The 19,379-nt window shown below is 35.4% G+C and overlaps 1 protein-coding gene across 7 annotated transcripts in view; it reads left to right on the forward strand.

Moving 5' to 3' along the window:
• ZNF451 (zinc finger protein 451) overlaps positions 1-19,379 on the forward strand; it is an 88,933-nt gene that overhangs the window by 53,506 nt on the left and 16,048 nt on the right. For 6 of the 7 annotated variants that reach the window (XR_011996670.1, XR_011996673.1, XM_072734742.1 and 3 more), the window contains 6 exons: positions 2,342-2,495; positions 2,969-3,116; positions 6,076-7,682; positions 10,849-10,992; positions 12,706-12,836; positions 14,398-14,584. Coding sequence is in view for 5 of the 7 variants with exons in the window: in XM_072734742.1 (XP_072590843.1) it covers positions 2,342-2,495; positions 2,969-3,116; positions 6,076-7,682; positions 10,849-10,992; positions 12,706-12,836; positions 14,398-14,584 (2,371 nt within the window). In the remaining 2 variants the exon portion in view is untranslated. The remainder of the gene's footprint in view (positions 1-2,341; positions 2,496-2,968; positions 3,117-6,075; positions 7,683-10,848; positions 10,993-12,705; positions 12,837-14,397; positions 14,585-19,379) is intronic. The other variant, XM_072734746.1, reaches the window with a different exon arrangement.

The following is a 19,379-nucleotide window of genomic DNA, read 5'->3' on the forward strand; positions in this document are numbered from 1 at the left end:
AAGCAGAGACACAGGCAGAGGGAGAAGCAGGCTCCATGCAGGGAGCCCGATGTGGGACTTGATCCCAGGACTCCAGGATCACGCCCTGGGCTGAAGGCAGGCGCTTAACCGCTGAGCCACCCAGGTGTCCCCTATTTTATTTTCTTACCAGCAGTATATGCAGGTTCCAATTTCTCTACATTCTTAACAACACTTATTGTGTGCCTTTTAAAACAACCATTCTAGAGGTTATGAAATAATATCTTTACTGTAGTTTAACTTTTTTATATATACAAATGTGTATAGTGTATTTTATTTTAATGTAATTATGTATAATGGTTAGAAAGAGAGTAATTTATGAAACATTCTGTTTCCCACTCTTTCTACTAGTTTGTTCAAGGAAATATGTTATATTTTTACAATAGGTATATATATATATATTTACAATAGGTATATTTTAATAACATTTTATGTAGAATCACATTCTTGTTCTGTTGAGCAAACACTTTAACCAAGCTTTATATTGAATCCATTTCTGACTCACAGTTGAACTAAAAATTATTTTGTTAGCATTTTTCAAGTAGAGGACCTTTGTATAAGTTTGTGTTTAGGAAAATGCCTTTAGTGCTCTCATTTTGAACCTTCTCATTGGAAGGCATAGTATCTTCTTAGATGTTATCTTCTGCGTGTCACTCACAACATTAAAACAGGTTGAAGAGTAGTGGAAAGAATAGAATTTATAACCAAAGATGTAAAGCTGTGTTTGAATGGTAGTTTTATCTCTTCCCAGGGTGCTACTTGATTGGACAGAAACTAAATTTTAGTTTTTTCATTTGTAAATAATGAAAACAGTACTTCATGGGATTATTAGATTTTGTACCAAAATGTGATGCTTCCCACGTGCTCAGTATAAATGTAAATTTCTTATTCCTCCTTCTGTGACATCTCATAAGTATTGCATAAGCTATTTCTATATCCCTAATATTAATGATAGTAAATTTAAGAAGACGCAATACAACTTTCAAGGCTAAAAGATGTTAAATTACATTTATTTACCAGCACACTTACATATACACCGATATACATATAAATATATACTTTAAGATATTTCCAGTTTGGGGGCAGCTGGTTGGCTCAGTAGATAGAGCACATGACTCTTAATCTTGAGGTCATGAGTTTGAGCCCCACATTAGAGATAGAGTTTACTTTTTTTTTAAAAAAAATGTTTTTTAGTTTTGAGATAGAGGAGCCTCTTAACCAAGTTTCAATACCTAGATGCTAGAAAAAACATACCTGTTTGACTACATCAAAATTTTCAAGTGACCACATATGAAATTAATAGATGTTTGAAAAATATTTGCAAAATGGAGCATGGCACAGTTAGTTTTGATAATGAAGAAAAGATACAGGTTAACCAGAGGAAGAGAAAACAGAAACAATTGAAATACAGGCAGGGGTGCCTGGGTGGCCCAGTTGGTTAAGCATCTGCCTTTGGCTCAAGTCATGATACCAGGGTCCTGGGATCAAACCCCACATCTGGCTCCTTGCTCAGTGGTGAGCCTGCTTCTCCTTCTCCCCCTGCTTGTGCTCTCTCTCTCTCAAATAAATAAATTAAATCTTTAAAAATAAATTAATAAGAAACAGGCAAAAGGATATGAATATCCAATACACAGAATATGGAAAATCCACAGAATTGTATGAATTAGGTACTAAAACTCACTAGTAGGAAGTAAAAATTGAAGTAACAATGAGTTTCACAATACCTGTCAGACTGCAAAGATAACAACACGGTCTATAGTAGCTATTGTGCCAGGTTCACTCAGTGCCAGGAATATGTAAATTGGTAAAGCCTTTTTGAAAAATAATCATACAGTTTCCTTTAATATTCAGTACTAAATCTTTTAACCCAATAGGGCCACTGCGAATAATGAAAAACATGCACCTGTAAATAAGGATACGTATACAAGGATGGTTATATTTATTTATTCATGACAGAGAGAGAGAGAGAGAGAGAGAGAGAGAGGCAGAGACACAGGCAGAAAGAGAAGCAGCCTCCATGCAGGGAGCCTGATGTGGGACTCGGTCCCGGGTCTCCAGGATCACACCCTGGGCCGAAGGCGGCACCAAACCACTGGACCACCCAGGCTGCTCAAGATTTGTTTTTAAGAAAAAAAAATTTTAATTTACATATGGAACCTCATTTATGATTAAAATTCTGTGGTTCACACTTAGGGAAGAAAAGTTTTCATATTAAAAACTGGTATAGAATATTCCAAATGGATAAGAAATTTTGGAAGTTGATTTTAAAAAAACTGATTATTGATTTTAGTTGTGTATGATACAACTTTGCTTTGTATTTTAGGAAGCTGCAGGTGATGGACATAAAAACAACCTTCTTCCTCAGATTATTCAGTGTTTTGCATGTCCAAATTGCTTCCTCCTTTTTAGCAGCAAGGATGAGTGTTTGAAACATATGTCTGGAAAGAATCATTTCCATCAGAATTTTAAACTGGGTGGTATGTTAATACTCTTTTCTGTTAAAGCTTATTGAACTACTTTAATCTCTTTACCATATTTATTATACAATTCTTGACATAACTTATCCTGATATTAGACTGAAAACATGAAAGTGAAAGATTGTCTTCATTTTTATTTTTCAAAAAAGATTCTCAGTAGAGATCCGCACTTAACAATAAGGTTTACTTTGAGGAATGAAGAGAAACTTGGAAAGAAAACATTTATTTAGGATGATGTTTTTATGTATACATAATATCTGGGAAGTTGGGTGTTTCTCTGCATTTAAGACTCAAATTTTGAGCATGAGTTCTGCATCTTTTGTACTTAAGGCTAGAAAATGACTTCCCTAGATTTTTATCACATATATATCAATCTTTTACTTATTCCACCCAATGTTGAGAAAGTGAAGGGGAGGAAGGTTGGGTTGCTTTCTCCTCCAATCTTTGCAAATTAAGTTTATTTTGTTTTTCAGATGACCAGGGAATAGCACATCCAATATCATTTCCATCTTTTGCAAAGAAACTTCTGATTTCTCTGTGCAAAGATGTCCCATTTCAAGTTAAGTGTGTGGCCTGCCACCAGACACTACGTTCCCACATGGAGCTCACTGCCCATTTCAGGTTTGTACAAGTTTAGTCGGGCTGTAAAGGAATCCTGCCCAAGTAGCTCTTTACCAGAGGAAAGATTAAACAATACTTTTCTATTCCATGTTTCTCTGCTTTTAGAATGAGAATGTACATTAATCTGGAAATTAATCAAATTTAGCATAATGAGAGAAGTTAAAGATATGAAAAAAGTAGATTTGATATTGCTGTGAATATAAAATGAACTAACAGTTCTATGTGTTTTTTTTCTCTGTGTGTTATGTGAGTAGTGTGTATATAGGAGAGAAGCAGGTTAAAATAGAACATTGGCTTTACATCAGCCAGAATGGAAAGTATCATATCATATGAAAGATTAAATTGCAGTGAAAGGCCAAATTTATCAAATAATCATGGCTTTATAATGGAAGTTATCAAGCAATGTACAACCCACAGTGTACCTTTCACCCAACTTCAGTAATTAGCAAAACATGACTATCGTGTTTCATTTATATTGTCACCCCTTGCAAGTTGTTATTTCAGAGTTAAATCATGTCATCCTATCTGTAAATACTCTAATACTTCAATATGTAACTATAAATAAATAGTAAAGACTCTTCTTTTTTTAATCCTATAATACTATTACCACACCTTAGAAATTGATACTAATCAATTTTATAATATCAACTACTTAGTTATCAAATTTCCCCGATTATCTGAAGAAATTTTTTATTACACATTTGGTATGTTGGAATCATGATCCAAACAAAGTCTGTACATATTTTCTCCTTACTACTGTGTCTTTTCAGTCTGTTTTCCTGTTATACTATTAAAATGTATTAAAAGTTTGTATCTACTAAATGACAATTGCAATTATTTTCACAAACCTTCAAGAAAAATAGGTTCTCAATAAACTTGAGGCAGTAGAATATAATTACTTTGTATATACTCAGTGTAACTACTAAGTTTAATAGTCCTGGTTCTAACTTACATTCTAACTTGTATTTCATGAGTTGAAATCCTGGTTCTGCCTGCTATTTTTATTCTTAATTTTTTATTATGTAAAATTTCAACTGTATGAAGTCAACAGAATAGTATAATGAACTTCCATTTTACCCATTACCCCAGCTTTAATACTAATCAACGCTGCTTATATACTCCTTATTTCCCTTAATTATTTTTAAAAGTTCTGCTTTTGAGATACAAATTAAATTCATTACAGTGTATACATTGTAACTTTTATGATTTTGACATAATGGGTACATCTGTTAACCTATACTTTATCATAATTTATTACCCTTCTGCGGAAAGTTCCATGTGTCCCTTCCCAGTCATTTCCCACCTTCTCACCCTTGCAGTCTCCATTGTGGTATTTTCCTGTACATTGTGGTATTTTCAGTACATTGTTCCTTTTTATTGGTAAGTAGAATTTTATTATATGAACTTAGCACAATTTGTTTATTCTCATGTTGATGGACATTTGGATTATTTAGGATTTTTAGCTATTATGAATAAAGCTGTATATATTTTATACAAGTCTTCTTACGGACATATGTTTTCATCTTGGATTAAATATCTAGGAGTGGACTTGCAATCAAAGAGTAGATGTATATTTAATTTTGTAAGGAACTACTAAATATTTTCCCAAAGTGTTTGTACCAACAAGGTATGAGAGTTCTAGTTACTCTGCATCCTTGCCAAGGTTTCGTATTGTCTTCTTCATTGTAGCTGTTCTTTTGAGTGTCTCTTTGTGGTTTTAATCTGCATTTCCCTGATGAACAATGATGTTGGGCACTTTTTCATGTGTTTATGTCTTTTGATGAGCAGAAGCTTTTAATCTCAAGTATAACTTAGTGGTTTTCTTTTTATTGTTCTTTTCTCTATCCTGAGAATCCTTTGCTTATTCTTGCTTCAGGAATATATTTTGTTTACTTCATTTTTTATGAAATACAGTTTTTTTAGCTCTCTTTTTTTTTAGCTTTTATATTTATTTCTGTAATCTATCACAAACAAATATTTGCTGATCTTTAAAACAGCCAGAATTTTTTACTGATGATTCTCTGTTGTTTGTCCATTTTTTACTTTGTTCATTTCTGCTCTCTTTAAACTTTGGACTTCATTTGCTTATCCATTTCTAGATTCTTAAGGTAGCAGCTTATACTGACTTTAGACCTTTTTCTTTCTTTTTTTTTTTTTTAAATCTTTATTTATTTATGATAGTCACAGAGAGAGAGAGAGAGGCAGAGACACAGGCAGAGGGAGAAGCAGGCTCCATGCACCGGGAGCCCGATGTGGGATTCGATCCCGGGTCTCCAGGATCGCGCCCTGGGCCAAAGGCAGGCGCCAAACCGCTGCGCCACCCAGGGATCCCTAGACCTTTTTCTATATAAACATTTAAAGTTATAAATTTTCCTCTAAGCATTGCTTTACCCTCTGATTTTGATAAGCTGTTTTCATTTTCATTCATTTAAAAATATTTTTTTTTAAGATTTTATTTATTTATTCATGAGAGACAGAGAGGCAGAGATGTAGGCAGAGGGATAAGCAGGCTCCATTGCATTGGGCAGAGCCCAATGTAAGACTCCATTCTGGGACCCCAGGATCATGCCTTGAGCCGAAGGCAGACCCTTAACCACTGAGCCACCCAGTGTCCCCATTTAAAAATATTACCTTTTCCCCTTTACTTTTTTCTGTGACCCTTAGATTTATTGAAAATTTGTTGTTTAACTTATAAAGAGTTAAGGATTCATTTTCCAAATATTTATATGAATTTTTTAATCTTTTGATTCTAGTTTTACTATTCTAATATATGGAGTAGAAACAGGCAATATAGGTAATACTCAGGTATTGTGAGTTGAAATTATTCTGTTATCTGCATTTTTATTGAAAAATATCTTTTAGTGCTTTCTGTATGCATTGTTTATAATTCCTGTTGAAAAGCAGAGGTACTGTATTTAGAAAGTACTTACGAAAGAGTTTATTTTTTTATCCAATTTAGAGTTCGTTGTCGAAATGCTGGTCCTGTAGCTGTAGCTGAGAAGAGCATTGCCCAAGTTGCAGAAAAATTCATAGTAAGAGGTTATTGTCCAAATTGCAACCAAATCTTTATGGATGAAAACAGTACCCGAAATCACAAGCAGAATTCAGGGCACAAAATCCGAGTCATTACCTCAATGGAAGAATCAGTCTTACTTTATTGCCACATCAGTGAAGGTAACAAACCTTCTTCTGACTTGCATCTATTGCTAGATGAGTCAAAATTTTCATCACTTAAAAGAACTCTGTCTGTTCAAGAATCAAGCTCACCAGATTGTACCACTGTTCCAAAAAAGATGAACTTAGAAGGTAGAAGCCATGAAAGTATGGTTTGTATTCAGAAAGAAAAGTCACTTGTAAAAACTTGGTTTTGTGAATGCCATCAACGATTCCCAAGTGAAGATGCAGTAGAAAAGCATGTATTCTTAGCAAACACAATGTGTTATAAGTGTGTGGTCTGTGGAAAGGTGAGTGAAGATTCAGGAGTTATCCGTTTACATATGAGCCGGATTCATGGAGGGGCACATTTAAATAACTTTCTTTTCTGGTGTCGGACATGCAAAAAGGAGTTGACAAGAAAAGAGACTATCATGGCACATGTGACTGAATTTCATAATGGACACAGATATTTTTATGAGATGAATGAGGTAGAAGGTGAAACTAGGCCATCCTCTTCTACAACATTGGTGAATAATGTGACTGCTAAGAATCCTTCTTCAACTATTACTATTATTGATCATTCTCCAGCAAACAGTCCTCCAAGGGGTAAATGGCAATGCCGAATTTGTGAAGATATGTTTGATTCCCAAGAATGTGTAAAACAGCATTGCATGTCTTTAGCAAGTCATCAATTTCATAGATATAGCTGTGCCCACTGCAAAAAGACTTTTCACAAGGTAGAAACACTATACCGCCATTGCCAAGATGAGCATAACAATGAAATAAAGATTAAGTACTTCTGTGGGCTTTGTGATCTTATCTTTAATGTGGAAGAAGCATTTTTAAGTCATTATAAGGATCACCACAGCATAGATTATGTGTTTGTGTCTGAAAAAACTGAAACTTCAATTAAAACTGAAAATGATTTTCCGGTGATAGAGACCAGTAACCTGTTAACCTGTGGTTGCCGTGAGAGTTACATCTGTAAAGTCAACAGAAAGGAAGATTATAGTAGATGTCTCCAAATCATGCTGGATAAAGGTAAACTGTGGTTTCGATGCACCTTGTGTTCAGCAACAGCACAGAGCATGAGTGACATCAATACTCATATCCATCAAGTGCACAGAGGAGAAATCAGTGAGGAGGAAGAGGAGCAGCAGTATGTAATCAAGTGTGGCACCTGTACTAAAGCATTTCATGATCCTGAGAGTGCTCAGCAGCACTTCCATAGGAAACATTGCTTTTTACAGAAACCCAGTGTGGCTCATTTTGGATCTGAGAAAACAAGCCTGTACAAATTTGCTGCCAGTGCCTCACGTACAGAGAGAAAACTGAAACAGACAGTAAGCCATCCAAAAAATTTGGACATGGAGAAAGGAGCTGAAAATGACCTAAGCTGTCAGAATATAGGTACGGCTTTACAACTCTAATGTCTGTGCAAATTTCACATGCTAATAGAGAAATATACACCTATTGTAGCCATCAGATTTGAGAAAGCTAATAATGATTTGATTTTGAAGAAACGTAGGATGATTAATTACTGTAGTGTAACTTTTTAGGGATGTATATTCCTAAACACTAATAAATATTAATATCTAAATATTCAACTATTCTAAACTTTAGGGAACAAAGAATATATATATTAGCTTTAAACAATATGTTTAACATTTTCTTTTACAGAAAGCATGGGGATTTTGAGAGATGATGGAAATTGATAGTCTTTCTGAAAGTCAGATTTGTTTTTTTTTTTTTTAAGATTTATTTATTCATTTATGACAGAGAGAGAGGCAGAGACACAGTAGGAAGGAGAAGCAGGCTCCATGCTGGGAGCCCAATGCGGGACTCGATCCCGGGACCCCAGGACCGCGCCCTGGGCCAAAGGCAGGCGCCAAACCGCTGAGCCACCCAGGGATCCCCTGAAAGTCATGTTTGAAAGTTATCCTGAACATTTAGATTCTTACCATTCAGATTTAGGTGCATTAAAAAAATTAGCCAAGTGAATTCTTTTGTTGCTATTTTGACTTTTCTCTTCTTGTTGTTGGCTAATTATTTTTTTATTAAAAATATTTTTTTATTCCAGTGTAACTAACATAGTAGTTTCAGGTGTACAATATAGTGATTCAGCAATTGTATATAGTACTCCATGCTCATTATGTTCAAATGTACTCTTAAGCCCTTTAACCTGTTTCATCCATCCTCCCCCCCACCTCCTCTGATAATCATCAGTCTCTGTATTTAAGAATCTGTTCCCCCCCACCCCCAAAAAAAGAATCTGGTTTTTTGTCTTTTTTCTTTGTTTTGTTTCTTAAATTCCACATGAATGAAGTCCTATGGTATTTGTTTTTCTAGCATTATACCTTCTAGATCCATCCATGTTGTTGAAAATGGGAAGATTTCATTCCTTTTTTATGGCTGAGTAATATTCAGTTTATAGATTATACATATACACACACCACATCTTCTTTATCCATTCATCTGTCAGTGGACACTTGGCTATTGTAAATAATGCTGCAATTAACAAAGGGGTGCATATATCTTCTTAAATTAATATTTTTGTATTCTTTGGGTAACTACTCCCTAATAGAATTACTAGGTTATATGGCAATTGTATTTTTGATTTCAAGGAACCTCCTCTATATTGTTTTCCACAGTGGCTGTACCAGTTTTGCATTCCCACCAACAGTGTACAAGGGTTCTTTTTTCCCCCACATCCTCATATTTTGGTCTTATTCTATAAGTATGAGAAATCTTAAAGATCAGAATTCATATATTTTTGTTATGATTTTCTTGGAAGCAAAACTTTTACTTAAAGTTAAAATAGCAATTAGAATTAGAGTTACAAGTGGTAGCAAGAAACCAGGGAGAAAATTGAGGTATAGATAGATCTCTTTGTACTTATTCTAGACTTCTTTCTTGCACCATGGGATAAGATTAAGTGTGGAAGAGTGCAGTGTTTTTATTTTATTTAGAAGTATAATTTTAAGTGTAAATTCTTTTAAATATCTATCAGCTCTTGATAAATTATACAATGTATAGTGAGGACAATGAGGATATATGAAAATTTTGAATAGAATTATTTTTAAAGATTTATTTGTTTGAGATAGAAAATGTGCGTGCACATGAGTGGGAGGGGCAGAGGGAGAGGGAGAAAGACAATCTCAAGCAGACTCAGTGCTGAGCACAGAGCCCAGCTCAGGGCTTGATCTCACGACCCTGAGATCACAACCTAAGCTGAAACCAAGAGTCAGACACTTAACCAACTGTCACCTAGAGTACAGTAAAACCTAGTCATTTTGAAAATAATTTAAGATATTAAGTTTTGTATTTTTAGCACTAGAAACTTCAAGGCCTTATCAAGATAGAAAAGTATGAAAGAATTGAAAGGGGTAAAAAACAAGAGTTGTAGAATGGTGGAAGAGGAAAGAACCTAAGAGAACCAAGAAAGATGTGTTTATGGTAGGAGGTGCTGGTGTGCTACCCTTACCTCTTATGCACCACTTTATGGTAGCAGGGTTGTAGGTTATTTCATTTCTCCTCTCTAGGATTTTTAATCACATAGCTAGCAGGTTACTAATAAGTCTAGATTGGGAAAAGGACAAAACTGGTAGAGGGAAAAGTTCTTAACAGGCAACCTTGAAATTTTATTTTGATGGACAGTGCAAGGTTTTGGTTATTTGCCTCAAAACTTGGCCTTCTAGTTCTTCCAGTATATTATTCTTTTAAAAATTTCTTATATAAATTATTTTTAAAGAAAGTCTTAGCTATAAGGATTTGGTAGTGGTGGGAGCAGTTTTGGAGGTAGTAGCAGCTATCATGATTTTGGCAATTACAACAATCAGTCTTGAAATTTTGGACCCATGAAAGACGAAAATTTTGGAGGCAGAAGCTCTGGCTGGCCTCTATGGTGGTGGAGGCCAATATTATGCCAAACCACAAAACTAAGGTGGCTATGGCAGTTCCACAGCAGCAATAGCTATGACAGTGGCAGAAGGTTTATTTACTGCCATGAAATAAAGCTTATTAGCAGGAGAAGAGCCAGAGAATTGACAGGGAAGCTACAGGTTACAACAGATTTGTGAACTCAGCCAAGCACAGTGGTGGCAGGGCTTTGCTGGTATGAAGAGACATGTTCTAGACAATACTCATGTGTATGGGCACAAAACTTGAGGACTGTATTTGTGACTAATTATATAACAGGTTATTTTAGTTTCTGCTCTATGGAAAGTGTAAAGCATTCCAACAAAGGATTTTAGTGTAAATTTTTTTTTTTAACACCCATGCTGTTGATTGCTAAATGTAATCATGACACTGAATAAATATGTCTTTTTTTAAAAAAATCAGAAAAAAAGGGGCAGGCTTAGGGTCAATAGCATTTATATATAGAATAAAATTTTTTGAAAAATGTTCAGAATATTTTTTATCTGGTGTACATATACTGTATTGTACAAGTTTGGGCTTCATGAAAAGGTTTAGAAATTAATATTTTGTATATTCTCTAGTATCTTTTAAACTTGACCAATTAAAATGTTTTTAGCTAATTCTTACCAAATTCAGGTTAATATTTCTCTCTTCTCAGATGAAGAAGTTGTTGAACTTCCAGATTTGGATTATCTGCGAACCATGACTCATATAGTCTTTGTAGACTTTGATAACTGGTCAAACTTTTTTGGTCATCTACCAGGACATCTTAACCAAGGAACATTTATTTGGGGTTTTCAAGGTATGGTTGATAAGGAAAACATTTGAGATGATACCCTCTCTTCTTTTTTCCATTAGAATATGTTTCATAAACAGGACTCTTCTTTTTCCATTAGAATATGTTTCATAAACAGGACTTTTCAGTTAAAAGGACTGCTCTTGAACCTTCCTGATTAGACCATACACACTTAATTAGAATATTGTCATTTTGCATTACAGCTACTCTGCTAGAATATGTTTCTCTTTACATTTCTCTGTAATAAATATTAACTCTATTTGGTAACCTAAAGTTTGTGGATCACTAGATACATATTTAGAAAGCTTTTATTCAGTATCTACAATGTGCTAAGTACTGTGCTTGGCATTAACCTGTGCTTACTGGTTATTATGTTTATCTCCTTTTTAATTTTTTTATTTTTTTAAGATTTTATTTATTTATTTATTCATGAGAGACACAGAAAGAGAGAGGCAGAGACCTAGGCAGAGGGAGAAGCAGGCTCCATGCAAGGAGCCCGATGAGGGACTCGATCCCGGATCCCGAGATCACACCCTGAGCCAAAGGGAAACACTCAACCACTGAGCCACTCAGGTGTCCCGATCTCTTTTTTTAAATATAAGGAAGTATGCTGAGAAGTTTATTTTTTTCGGAGTATAAAACTAATAAATAGTACTGTTCTTTTGAACTCCGTTAGTTGGGCCTCATGGCTACAGAACTAGTATGATTTTCAGCATTCCATAACTGCCCCTACAGTTCATCCTTATTGTTCATAAATGTGCAGCTTCATTTAAGTATCTCTCTACAAACCACTGACCAAATGGAGAGAGACTTCTTTGGTTTATAGAAGTTTACTATAGTGAACATCCAGTAAATTTCATGTTTGATAGGAAACAACATATAAAGAGAAGGATTGGATTTAAGATACAAATGTACTGACCTGGTTAAGTTATCCAGTACAGTCTTTTAGTAAATTTAGCTTTGCTGATTGCCCATAATTTCTTTTTTTTTTTTTTTTTTTAATTTTTATTTATTTATGATAGTCACACAGGGAGAGAGAGAGAGAGGCAGAGACACAGGCAGAGGGAGAAGCAGGCTCCATGCACCGGAAGCCTGATGTGGGATTCGATCCCGGGTCTCCAGGATCGCGCCCTGGGCCAAAGGCAGGCGCCAAACCGCTGCGCCACCCAGGGATCCCGATTGCCCATAATTTCTATCCACTGAGTAGCCTTGATGTACTTTTTTTAAAGATTTCATTTATTTATTCATAAGAGACACACAGAGAGAGGCAGACACATAGGCAGAGGGAGAATCAGGCTCCATGCAGGGAGCCCAATGTAGGACTCCAGGATCACACCCCTAGCCGAAGGCAGATGCTCAGCCGCTGATCCACCCAGGTGTCCCAGCCTTGAAGTATTTGTGAAAAAATCACTAATATGGTTTTATAGAATTATACCATTCATAGACTTTTCACACATACTACTTTTGTTTCTTACTAACATACCTGTATGTTTCCAGATGAATAGGCAGATTCAGCAAGTCGACCTCTTTTGCCAAGATTGTAAAGCAACAAAATTGTGATACCAGTACTAGGACTGAGTTCTGCATTCTAATCTAGTGCATACCCTCTAGAAAAACTTTTCTCGTGTGTGTTTTTTTTTATTAAGCTTTCAGTTGTATCTAGTGTTCTGTTTGTATTTTCTGTTTGACAATCATTTATGCCTTTTCTAAAAATCATAGGAGGAAACACCAATTGGAAGCCTCCCCTCAACTGTAAGATCTACAATTACCTGAATAGGATTGGGTGCTTCTTCCTTCATCCTCGTTGTAGTAAAAGAAAAGATGCTGCTGATTTTGCCATCTGTATGCACGTGAGTGATTGTTTTATTCAAAATCTAACGTCAGTCTAGGACCTACTTAGAATTTCTTTTCCACTTGGATCATAATGACACCACAGAACATTCTTCAATTCTATATTTTTGTATAATACCTTCTATATCAGGTTCTACTTATGACTAATGAGGGCAAGGGCCCATATCATATTTACTGCTTTTCTTCAATTCCTAGCTGACTGTCACCTACTCACTGTAGAACCTTAACTATTTATAGAATAATGATCAAGAGATGACATTGTACTTGAGGTATGCTAAGATACTTTCACATTTTGACATCTCTGAAATTGGAAGGCACCTTAACAATCACCATTGACCTAGATGGGATTTTCATTTGCTTCTGTGTCTGCCAGTCACCTAGAGAAACTACCAACCTGAGACCCATTTTAAATTCAGTTCTCTGCTTAAGGATTTACATGTCACACTAATAACATGAATTTACTCTGCAAGTTTGTTTTTTGGGTTTTTGTGTGTGTGTCTGTTTTAAAGCTTTTTATATATGTATGTATGTATTTATTTTGAGAGTGAAGAGGGACAGGGAGAGAGAGAGAGAGAGAATGAGAATCTTAAGCTCCACAGAGGGCTCACATGGTCTCACAACCATGATGTCATGACCTGAGCCGAAATTAAGAGTCAGACTCTGAACCAACTGAACCACTTAGGGACCCCTTGAGTCTTTTTGTTTATTTAAGTAATCTCTTCACCCAACCTGGGGCTCCAACTCATGACTCCAAGACCAAGAGTCTCATGATCTGTGGTCTAAGCCAGCCAGGCACCCTGTCTGCAAACTTGTTGGCTGCTGCTTACAGTTCAAACCACAAGATGGGGCACCTGGGTGGCTCAGCAGTTGAGCATCTGCCTTTGGTTCAGGTTGTGATCCCGGGGTCCCTGGATCAAGTCCTGCATCAGGGCCCCTGCAGGGAGCCTGCTTCTCATTCTGCCTGTGTCTCTGCCTCTCTGTGTCTCTCATGAAAAAATAAATAAAATCTTAAAAAAAAACAAAACCACAAGACCTTTTCTTTTCCATTTATTCGGTGTACCAAGATTAAGTTATGCAAATTACTTTGCTTCTTTCTCTCTATGGCAGATTTATTTCTTATTTACCCTTTAGATTAAGTGTGTAGCCCTTATAACATTCCAGCTTTATGTGAGGACATCCTGTTTAACTTCTTTTAACTTACTTGTTTTTCTTTTTTGAGTGGCACATAAAAGATCTGATAATTGATAGCATTTTACGTTTGATTAAATCTGGCATATTTTATTTATGAAGGAGAGCTTTATATCATACTTTGTAGGAGCTAAAAAACTAGCTAAATATAGCTTTCTAGGTGTGCTTGGCTGGCTCATTCAGGGGAGTATGTGACTCTTGATCTCAGGATTGAGTTTGAACCCCATATTGGGTGTAGAGATTAATTTTAAAAATAATAAAATCTTAAATGAGTGTATCTTTCTAGGCATGTGTTCATTCTGAAATAGATGTAACTTAATTTAAACCTCAAGTGCTGATTTTTATCAACATATGCATTTTGTTCCAACTTAGGCTGGCCGTCTAGATGAACAACTACCCAAGCAAATTCCTTTCACCATCCTCTCAGGAGATCAAGGTTTTCTGGAGCTAGAGAATCAATTTAAGAAGACTCAGAGGCCAGCACATATACTAAACCCTCACCATTTAGAGGGAGATATGATGTGTGCCTTGTTAAATAGCATATCTGATACCACCAAAGGTACGCAGCTGCAGTCACAGTGCAAACCACCCAAGAGGAGGAGACTTCACTGCTGAGAGAAACCAATAAACTGCTGTCCACTAGTGGAACTACTGGCTGCTTTCTAAAGCATCATGCTCTCATATCTATTTTTTCCTTTTCTCATTCTTTAGTGTTTTAGAAAAAGGATGATTTCATAATTTTCTGGAGCCTTTTCTGATCTAATAGATAAAATCTGTATTCATGTATATCAAATACATATTTGTGATTTGAAATATGTCAGTACAGTTTTGCAAAGCTCAATCCAAATTTTCAGTTTTTAAAATTTGCAAATTTAACTTCACTTTTTCAGAAAACTAATTGCTTATAGGTTAAACTAGAAAGCAATAAATAATAATATGCCAAAAATAGAAACAATTTTAAGAGATTGGCAGGAACAAAAATGAAGCCCTGAGAAGATCTTTAATTCCTTAAAAGGGGTAGACCTCCTATCCTATTCCCAGGATTTACACATTCTTCTCTAACTTTCTGCTATTGTTGAGTGAAAATGTGTGCTGATGTTCAGTTTCACTAACAAGTATTTAAGAAAAGTTGCAATTCTAAGAATTCAGATGAGTTTTTTCATAAGTTCTGAAATAAATGTGGATAGAAGAATAAATTTTTAAATATACTAATGGCTTGCAGCCATGAATAAGATTTGAAGATTTTGATGAATTACCTCAATGAAAAACTATTTTTGGCATTTTTACTCTATGCTCTAAGTTTTCCAACTCTCCTCCTAGCTATTTTTTTCTTTCAGCATTTTTGGAGCCACATTTCGATTGAAAAACCTGCCCTGAAGAATTTTACTCTCATCACTGAATTACAGTGGATCAATTTACTTCTGCACAGTTAGGAATCATTAATCTACCATCCCAACTCTTCTTTAAAGGAAAATCAACTCTGTTTTGCATATTTGTGTCACAGCTTAGTACTGAATTTTTTATCTTCCTATTCTGTAATTTTTGTTTTCATCTCTTTGCTTATCTTTGGTTGATGCCTTTTTTCTTTTTTTTAATGATGTACTGGTTACTTTTATGCTTATTCTTTTCTTTCTTTTTGTTTTTTTAATTTCTTTTTATTGGAGTTCAATTTGCCAACATATAACATAGCACCCAGTGCTCATCCCATCAAGTGCCCCCCCCCCCGCCTTTTTTTTAAATCTTTTTCTTTTACTCTTTTACATCCTGTTCCCTAGTCCCTAACATCTACTTAATATTCTGTAAAATCCTTAAATTTTAATTTTTGCCACCCAAGGCCAACCCTTTTTTCCTTCTCCTATGCTGCTGCTTTGGGGAGCATTTCTTTTGTAATTGTCACTGTGAAACCTGCTAGGATTTGCTTTTCTTACCAACTTTATTTGGAATGAGAGCTGCATATAAGTAGGTCTGCATGGGTATTTTAGGGTTAGAGGTAAGGTATAGGTTATTGTTACAAGCTGATTGTTTCCCTATGAGTACCCCTTATGTGCTATTTTTTTTAATCGTTATTCATATTCAGTGCTCTTTTAAATTTAGTGCTCTTTGGGGGGCACCTGTGTACTTTATTCTGAATTTTTGTGAAATACAGATATTATACAGTGCATAAAGAAGGGCATGGGCTTTGGTTTGAATGCTAACTTTGCTGCTTCCTTGCTGTGTGATTCAGGCAAGTTACTCAACTTCTTCTGACCCTCACTTTTTATATCTATAAAGTCATAAGAATTAGTGATATGTATAAAGTGTCTAGCACAGCATATAAAGTATTATAGGTGCTCAATAGCTATTTTTATTATTACTGTCATAGGAAGAAAGTATGATTCCTAGCCACTATTTTTCTTTCCAGTAGTTCTTACTGTGGTAAAATATACAGAACATAAGACTTACCATCTTAACCATTCTGAAGAGTTACTTCAGTGGTGTTACCTGCTTTTACAGTTTGTGCAGCCATCACCATTTTCAGAGCTCTTTTCATCTTACAAAACTGAAACTTTATACCCATTAAACAGTAACTCCCCAGCAAACCCCACTCTACAGCAACCCCCAGCAAACACCATTCTATAGTATTTTGACTAAGTAGTTCATACAAGTGAGATCATACAGCATTTGTCTTTTCATGGGTAGCCTGTTTCACTTAGCATAAAGTTCTCAGGTTTCATCTGTGTTACAGCAAATGTCAGAATTTCCTTTCTTTTTAAGGCTGAATAATACTGTTTTATGTATAGACTTTATTTTGCTTATCCACTTATCCATCAATGGATACTTGCATTGTACCCATGTTTTGAGCTATTGTAAATAATACTGCTGTCAACATAGGTATACAGATAATCTCTTGAAGACCCTGCCTTTATTTCTTTTGAGTATATACCCAGAAGTGGAATAGCTGGATCATATGCTAGTTCTATTTTGAATTTTTTGAGAAATTACCATACTGTTTTCCATAATGACTATATTATTTTACTTCCCTACCAAGAGTGTACAAAAGTTCCAGTTTTTCTACATCTTTGCTAACACTTGTTATTTTCTAGGTTTTGTTTGGTTTTGATGATAGCCATCCTAATGGGTGTGAAGTGGTATCTCATTTTGGTTTTGGTTCCCATTTCCCTAATGATTAGTGATGTTGAGCGTCTTTTCATGTGCTATAGCCACTACATTTTAAAAGTAATGAAAATTACTAAGTGGCCAATGATGTATATAGTCCTTAAATCATGTTTCATTTAGACCTAGATTTGAAGATGCTTTTGTAAGTAACTCTAAAATTAAAAAATGCAAGTTATACTGAATCACAGTATGTTCAGATTCAGTTTAAGACATATTTTTTTCTTTATGGGAGACTTAAAGATATCAAATTGCTTAGTAATGAATCTTATAATGAGAAAATCAAAGAACAGTCCTTGGATAACTATTCCGTCATCTTTCCTAACAAATGGCTTTGTAAATACTAGAATAATATTTGTTTAAAAATGATATTTGACATATATTGGGACTTACAAATTTTTCCCAATGTCTACAAATACTCTAATTCTTCTTGGACCATTAGGCTCTTTTGGTTACTGCAAGAATGCCAGGATAACTCATTTCTTCTAGCCTGTTAGCACAGTGTTCCTTTCTTCAGATTTGACAACCAGTTTCTTAAGGCAGTGTGGTTTAGGGTGGAAATTAGTAGACCTTTTCAAGAATCTGATAAAGAGCTTTCTATGTTTCTTTCCTCAAAAATGAACATTTATATACAATATCACATACAATTTCAGGGGATCTGTGGTCTCAAGGCTCCTAGTTACCAACCAACTCACAAAACTCTCTTTAGGATCCTAATGACAAAAATTCATACTGTAAATAAAATACAGTGAATAGTTCTCTCATATTAATCATTGATTTAGAGACAGTCTGCTGATTTTTCAGTTTTTTAAAAATCTACCATAGCACAGATGAATGATAGCAGTTTTGAACTTCTTAGTTCTTTAACTTTTCAGAAATTTTCCATTATTAAATGGACCAGAAAGTGACAGTATACTGGAGCTTCCTATATAAACAAGGAAGATTCTGTTGAATAGTATCATGAAAATCATGATTATGTGGTGTCTTACTTTTAGTCTTTGCCAGTTTTTCAGTTATTTGAAGGTTTTTTTTTTTTCAGGAGGTATTTATCTCAGTAAAAATAAAGATATTCAGTGTGGCTGGTTCCATATAAGAATGTCCAGTCAGTTTGTCATAAGTTTTTGCTTTTTTGCTTGGTATGGAAGGAACAGCTAAATAGCTTTATTACGGGTGCTTTTTAGATCTCTGACTTAGGCTGAGTCAGTTACTCTTGGCAGCAAGATTAGCTTTAAACTAAGTTTGAGATTTGAATGTGTCGTGGCTTTTGTCCTATAAATTCTCTCCTTAGCATCAGGATTTCAGCCCTAGGTAGCATTTTAATTACAACTATAATAAACGTATATAAATCCCTGTAGAGATATTTTAAAACCACTATTAATTTGTCCTTAATTGACACCTTTGGCCCCCTTATCCTTTATCAGTTCTGTTTCCTATTGTACTCACAGTTTTCTAGTAATTCTAATCAGAGGAGCGAGGTAGACTTTCTATTTATTTAGATCTTTTACATTTTATTCACAGTATATGTTCATTCTAATTCAAGACTCACATTCCAAAGATATGGATATAATTTGTCACTGAAATGTTTTAAAGAAGAGGGGCACCTGAGTAACTCGGTTGAGCTACCAACTCTTGGTTTTGGCCAAGGTCATGATCTCGGGATCATGGGATCCAGCCCCAAGTTGGTTCATTGCTGAGTGCGGAGTTCTTGCTTATCCTCTGCTCCTTTCCCTCTCCCCCCCACCCCATGCCCTTTTTTTGCTCTCTCTCTTAAATAAAGTCTTCGAGTGTATTTTTTTAATTTTTTGTTTAAGGATTTTGAGAAAGAGAGCACAAGCAAGGGGAGGGGCTTAGGGAGAGGAAGAAATAGACTTCCCTTTGAGCAGGGAGCCCAATGTTGGCTCTATCTCAGGGCCCTGGATCTTGACCTGACCCAAAGGCAGATGCTCAACCAAGTTGAGCATCTTTAAATGTTTTTTTTTATAATTTTTTTAAAATTTTTATTTATTTATGATAGTCACACACAGAGAGAGAGAGGCAGAGACACAGGCAGAGGGAGAAGCAGGCTCCAGGCACCGGGAGCCCGACGTGGGATTCGATCCCGGGTCTCCAGGTTCGCGCCCTGGGCCAAAGGCAGGCGCCAAACCGCTGCGCCACCCAGGGATCCCCGCCTTTAAATGTTTTTAAGAAGAGAAAGAGGGTGT

The sequence above is a fragment of the Vulpes vulpes genome, chromosome 1 (genome assembly GCF_048418805.1).
Source record: "Vulpes vulpes isolate BD-2025 chromosome 1, VulVul3, whole genome shotgun sequence".
NCBI lineage: Eukaryota > Metazoa > Chordata > Mammalia > Carnivora > Canidae > Vulpes > Vulpes vulpes.